The sequence below is a fragment of the Carex rostrata genome, chromosome 12 (assembly GCF_964058835.1).
Source record: "Carex rostrata chromosome 12, lpCarRost1.2, whole genome shotgun sequence".
Lineage (NCBI taxonomy): Eukaryota > Viridiplantae > Streptophyta > Magnoliopsida > Poales > Cyperaceae > Carex > Carex rostrata.
Window position 1 is genome coordinate 4971176 of NC_135929.1, and position 7067 is coordinate 4978242.

At 30.0% G+C, this 7067-nt stretch overlaps 1 protein-coding gene across 2 annotated transcripts; it reads left to right on the plus strand.

The window, feature by feature from the left end:
* The first annotated feature begins 3328 nt into the window (after positions 1 to 3328).
* On the plus strand, positions 3329 to 6512 carry LOC144562843 (auxin-responsive protein IAA6-like). Of its 2 annotated transcripts, XM_078312145.1 has the most exons (8): positions 3335 to 3471; positions 3644 to 3682; positions 3913 to 4222; positions 4847 to 4964; positions 5303 to 5559; positions 5705 to 5858; positions 6094 to 6157; positions 6259 to 6512. In XM_078312145.1, exons 3-8 carry the CDS (start codon positions 3925 to 3927, stop codon positions 6313 to 6315), a joined length of 948 nt encoding a protein of 315 aa, XP_078168271.1. In that variant the 5' UTR covers positions 3335 to 3471; positions 3644 to 3682; positions 3913 to 3924; the 3' UTR covers positions 6316 to 6512. The 2 variants fall into 2 exon arrangements, with proteins under 2 accessions (XP_078168270.1, XP_078168271.1); XM_078312144.1 differs by lacking the exon at positions 3644 to 3682 and having other exon boundaries at positions 3329 to 3471.
* Positions 6513 to 7067: the final 555 nt, after the last annotated feature.

Genomic DNA, 7067 nt, shown 5'->3' on the forward strand with positions numbered 1-7067 from the left:
ATGCATGTTTTTAGAGGTGAGTTTTTTTTATCTCATTTCAATCTCGTCCACATTTCTCACAATCTATGAGAAATTTTGCGAATCTAAAACCACGAACGTTTTCTACGTAATTTTCTCTTTCAAATGAGATCCATGATGACATACTTTCGAGCAAGTCGTTACAGAAGTATTTATCCCTCATCGTGTAAGTATTTATATCTATACTTGAAAGTATTTTTTTGCATATAATACTTATAATACATGATATTAATACTTTCATATATCAGTATAAATACTTATAATACATGATATTAATACTTTCATATGTCAGTATAGATACTTATAATAATTGATATTAATACTTTCATATGTCAGTATAAATACTTATAATAATTGATAGTAATACTTTCATATGTCAGTATAAATACTTATAATACATGATATTAATACTTTCATATGTCAGTATAAATACTTATAATACATGATATTAATACTTTCATATGTCAATATAAATACTTATAATAATTGATAGTAATATTTTCATATGTCTGTATAGATATAAATACTTGCATGATGAGGGATAAATACTTCTGTAACGAGTTGTCCGAAAGTATGTCATCATGGATCTCATTTGAAAGAGAAAATTACGTAGAAAACGTTCGTGGTTTTAGATTCGCAAAAATTTTCATAAATCGTGAGAAATGCGAACGAGATCGAAATGAGATCAAACTAATTTGGAGAGAGATAGAGTGGGGGCATGGAATGGGGGGGGAGTAATATAATTGTTCTTAAAAATAAACCTAACATATTCAAAAATGAATATAATTACTTAACATATTCAACAAATAAATCTAACCTAGTTATATAATGAATTTCAAATACAACTATATTTAAAAAAAAAACAAAGAAAATTAAAAAAATCTGGGAAAAACAGAAAAAATAGGAAAAAACAGAAAAAAAAAAGAATTTGAAAAAACAAAAAAAAATGATTAACATCTAATCTATTTAAAAATAAACTAACATATTCAAAAATAAATACAATTACTTAACATATTCAACAAATAAATCTAATCTAGTTATATAATGAATTTCAAATACAACTATATTTAAAAAAAAATTAAAATAATCCGGAAAAAACAGAAAAAATAGAAAAAACAGAAAAAAAAAGAATTTGAAAAAACAAAGATAAAATCTAACCTATTTAAAAATAAACCTAACATATTCAAAAATGAATACAATTACTTAACATATTCAACAAATAAATCTAACGGTCTAACCTAGTTATATAATGAATTTCAAATACAACTATATTTTAAAAAAAAAAAACAAAGAAAATTAAAAAAATCTGGGAAAAACAGAAGAAATAGGAAAAAACAGAAAAAAAAAAGAATTTGAAAAAACAAAAATAAAATGATTAAAATCTAATCTATTTAAAAATAAACTAACATATTCAAAAATAAATACAATTACTTAACATATTCAACAAATAAATCTAATCTAGTTATATAATGAATTTCAAATACAACTATATTTAAAAAAAAAACAGAAAAAAAACAGAAAAATAGGAAAAAAACAGAAAAAAAAATAATTTGAAAAAACAAAGATAAAATCTAATCTATTTAAAAATAAATCTAACATATTCAAAAATAAATACAATTACTTGACATATTCAAAAAATAAATGTTAATAATAAATCTATCATATTCGAAATAAATATAACTTATTCAAAATAAATCTATCATTTTCAAAAATAAATCTAACATATTCAAAATATTTCACATATTCACAAAAATGAATCTAACATATTTTTTTAACCAATTAAAAATAAATCCGAATTTCAAAAATAAAATCTAACATATTCAAAATAAATCTAATTATATCACAAGTTCACATAATCACATCTAACAAATCTAACATAAATTAAATAAATCTAACATTCAATAAATCTAACAAATCTAACATAAATTAAATAAATCTAACATTCAATAAATCTAACAAATCTAACATTCAATAAATCTAACAAATCTAACATAAATTAAATAAATCTAACAAATCTAACATAAACTAAATATAACATTCAATTTAAATTATACGTTTATCTACAACAATAAATCTAATATCAAATTTTAAATTACTCTACAAAAATAAATTAATCTAACATAAAATAAATCTAACCTTTAAATTTCGCGGAAAAATCTTGCGGGAGGTGCCGAACTTTGTAATTTCGATACCTTCGTAATTCCGTAATGGGTTTAGCGAACCTCTATTTCCGTTTGCGTATTTGTAAAATGAATTAAATTACAACCATATGTTTTTTAAACAATAAATTTAAAAATTAAGAATAATGAAAAATGAGAATTTGAGATTGACGTTGAGAGATTGAGAATTTGAATTAGAAATTTAGAATGTGGAGAGGAAGAGGATTAGAGGGGTGTATTTAAAGAAAAAAAATGGAGAGGGAATAAAATTTGAAATAAAAAAAAAAAAAAAAAAACCGGTTGAGGTGACCCGGGTGGGTCCGGCCGAGTTTGATTTGACCCGGCCCGGGCCCCTCTTGAACCGGCGGAAAAATTCAAAATAATTTGAATTTCAAAATCTGGGTCGGGTACGGGTTATGGGGACGGGTACGGGTAACGGGTAACGGGTACGGGCAACCGGGTAAAGGCTGGCGGGTACGGGTACGGGTAGGCGGGTATAGGGGTACGGGTAGGCGGGTATAGGGGTACGGGTAGGCGGGTACGGGTTGGCGGGTAGACGGGTACGGGTACAACGGGTTTTTTTCAAAATTATGTTGTCCGGTCCGTTTATTACTCGTACCCGTCTACCAGTCTACCCGTTTGTACCCGGGCAACGGGTACGGGTACCACGGGTAATGGGTACGGGCCGGGCAAAACGGGTTTAACCCGTTTCGGGTATAGCAAACCTCTAACTTGGAATGGCGTATCCTCTGAATTAACTCAAAAAATGAATCTTTGAGTCAATGAATCTCAACCGTCGAATTTTAAACGGAGCCAATCCGGTCTCTCCTTATTATATAGGGGCCCTTTAATATTAATGCAGATCTAGTGTGTACGAATCTTAAAACAGATCGGATGGTCAGGATTCATTAACTCAAAAGATTCCCTTTGGGTTAATGCAGAGAATAGGAATTCTATAACTAGCGTGACTTTCTTTCTCTCTGTGGGAATCTCTCATCTCATCAGAGTTCAATCCCGCCTGTCCCCAGTTTTAGCCACACGCTTTGGTTCAAACTTCTAAAAGTAGAAAGTAGAAACCCAACCCACGAAAGAAAAGAAAAGAAAAGAAAAGGAAAAAAGGTGAGAGAGAAAGCAACGACTCAAAGGCATCCAAAGAACTCGCGCGCAGCATTTCTCACCATCAGATTCGATTTTTCAACGATTTAGGTGCTCCGTACCGACCTTCTGAATTCTGTGTTTGCTTTCCAGTTCGAACCAGACTTGGGGAGTGAAGTTTGCGTGAAACAGTGAAAAGGTTAGAACTTTTTCTCTGTTTTAATTCTTTCTTCTTCTTTTTTTCATTCATTGTCTTTTCTTGTTGCAATAATCTATGACTCTATTTTTGTGCTGTTTTGCTTGTTCCATGTGATGGTTCTTCACTTCTTCATGTACTTTGAAAGTGTCTGTTTCATTTTTTTTTTCTTTAGTTCAATTGTTATGGCGTGTGGATCTGCGTTTCTGTTCAGGTAGCTCGTATTTTTATTTTATTTTTCTATTTCTCTGTTTCAAGTATTATATGTTCTGTGCTTTCTTAATCAAAAATCTGTTCTTGTATTTCTTCTGGTTTCTTTGTTTTTCTTTTCTTTCAGTTGAAAAAAGTGCTTTGTATCTTGACTGACGATAGCCTGTTGAATTGTTCGATTTCTGTTCTTTAATTTTTTTCCAATATGACCTGTTCAATTTCAATCATCAACAGAACAAGATCTCCATGGAAGAAGAATCAAAGGAAAAAGAGAGATACCCGAAATTGCTGCACTTAATCCCAAATGAGAGAGAATGGAAGCCGATAATCAATCAAAAAACAGCTAACCTAACTAATAAACTGTTAGATCAGGATGAAAGAGAGCTAGAATTGAAATTGGGGCTTCCAGGAAGAGACATGGAGGAAACAGAGGAGAAACCATCTCTTCATTCTCTTGGTTACTCATTGAATGCATTTCATTCTAGTAGCGCCTCTCATGGTGCAAAGAGAGCCTTTTCTGATGCTATCAAGTACAAATCACAAGGTATAACTAGAACTCATCTCATTTAATTTCTTTTGTCGTTTAATATCTACTTAGATAACTCATAATGTATTTCTCAAGTTCAAATAAAATTAAGATTTTCCCTGCATAAACAAGGAGGAATTAAAGTCACTGAAAAAAATTAAATTTGGTGCTTTAGTAGTTAGTACCAGACTCTAAGGTGTTAAAGTAAAAAAATACTTATGGATATAATATTTCATGATTTAAGGAGCAATCACAAGGTGAAAAAGAAGATATAATAGCTTGTGCGTTTGGATGAATAAAGGAATAGCTCGGAATAGCAGCTATTCCTGAGTTCGAAATAGCTGCTAACCCAACATTTCATAGAAATAGCAGAATAGCAGCTAACCCGAGCTATTTCTTTGTTGAGAATAACATTTTTTTTTCATCCAAACGTGCTGTGTTGAGAATAGCTCACCAAGAATAGCAGCTATTCCTGCATTAGCGTTATTCTTGTGTCATCCAAACGTACCAGCGTTAAGATAAGTACGGAGCCTAGAGAAAAAATAAAAAGCAATATGAACATGTCAAAATTTAAACATATTTAAATTTTAATTAGTTTCATGATTATGTGATAGTAATATTTTCTTTCTTTTGTTTGCCAAGTTTATAATGCTAGAATGGGGAAGGAATTATCACTTGGCACAAGTGTAGAAAGAGAAAAGAATAAACAGTGCCAAGAAACAGAGGCCATTAGAAAGCCTCTAGCCACTGCTCAGGCAAGGTAACAAATTGTTAATTAATCAACTAATTAATTTATGTATGATGCACACTTTATGTTATTTTTTTCATTTATTTCTGGGATCAAGTTATAAACTAATAATTGGCCTCTACTAAATGCTTGTGGATTGTGGAGACATCCTTATTGTTTTATCTTTCGTAGGGAATTTTTTCGTCTGCCTAAATTTAAAAAGTAATTCTGAATATCAGATTTACTGTTTCAATATCCAATTGTTTCATGAAACAAACTTTTCAAATTTATTAAAATTAGAATTTAATAAATCGTTTCTGTTAATTAAAAGGAAGCAAAAATTTTTACTGCTTTATTTTGTGTGATTACAGAAATGCTGCTGCACCAGTAGTTGGTTGGCCACCAGTCAGATCTTTTAGGAAAAACATTGCAAGTAGCTCAAAACAATTGCCAGAGCCACAAAAATATGAGACCGAGGCCAACCCAAACACTAATAGCAAGAAGGGCAATTTTGTAAAAATCAACATGGACGGCGTACCCATTGGACGAAAAGTTGATTTAAGCGCATATGATGGCTATGAAAAACTATGTTTGGCTGTGAAAGAACTCTTTAAAGGCTTCTATCAAGGTACATGTTTTTTTACATATTTATTTATAAAAAAAAAACAAGAAGAAAAGAAGGTACATGTTCCATGTTTTGTTGTTTTACAAATAACAATATGACATTATGTGCTATTTATTTTAATCTTTTGTAATAGTTTTTGTTTAATTAGTTCAAAAGGATTCTTCTAAGGTTGGAGATGGAGAAAGTAGAGAAAATGGAGAGGATGAAATATTTTCTTGCTTGCTGGATGGCAGTGGTGAATATACATTAGTTTATGAAGACACTGAAGGTGACAGAGTTCTGGCAAGTGATGTGCCCTGGAGGTAAACAAAATAATAATAACAATAACAAAAATGATATATAAAGACAGCAGTATTAATCATTTAATTATTTAGCAATAATAGTAGTGGTAGTTATATTAATAACAGTAATTGCAATGACATAAACTAAAACACCACTGTCAACACCAACAACAAAAATTGAGCAACAATCTAATAATCTAATTCTGACAATGATGATCATGATCATGATGGTGTGTTTCTTTTTTATGAATGGTAGATTGTTTGTTTCATCGGCAAGGAGGTTGAGGGTGATTAAGAGCTCCGAGCTTTCCCGATTACCGGTAAGGCGGTAAATAATTATATAACAGTACAACAACACTCACATATTTATTCTCTCTGTGTAAATGCTGGTTTTATATTTCATTTTTTTTTTGTATTTCAGACAGGATCTATCTCCTGGAGAAAATCATCAACAGTTCAACACATTATTAAGAGTTGAGACCCTTCTTCATTGAAGATTTTAGTGAATGCACCTGTTTTGACAATTCTTGTGAATTGCCTTTTTTCCTCTCTACTGTTATATTTTTGTAATTTATTTTTCTCAGTAACGGTTCAGATCAATCACTGTAAACTAAAACTTCTTACTTTGTAAATCAGGCTTTCATGAAAATTATTGGGTGTAGTCCTATTTATTTTATATCTTTTAACTTAAAAAGATGCAGATAGAAGGATATCAGTACCAACACACAAATATGCGCTGGTATATAAATATTGAAATCTGAATTGCGCATCAATTCAAATTGGTGTGGGGACAAAACAGTAGAGTACATTTTAGTTCACGGAAATATTTTACACATTTATTTAATTATTTATAAATGTAAGATTCACAACAAAATTTGTTGACATGGTTTTGTTATGGTATTTTTTTTTAGCAAATATAGAAACTAGTGAGCGTTATATGCAGTATTAACTATTGTGAATCTATTAGGCCTTTATTAAATTAATATTTCAGATTTTAATTATGAAAGATCAGCAGCTATGTATAATGGTGAATAACAGTATAAGAAAATAAACAAGAGGAACATCACAATAAGATTCTTGTTAACAAAGTAAATCACATTTAAGTAGCTCAGTTTATTATTTGAAGTAAAATAAAAATATTTTTAATTTTAATTTTATATATAAGTAAATATTTTTATTAATCATTATATGTAGATGCTAGTTTGTTCTTTTCTGTTGCTATTACAACTA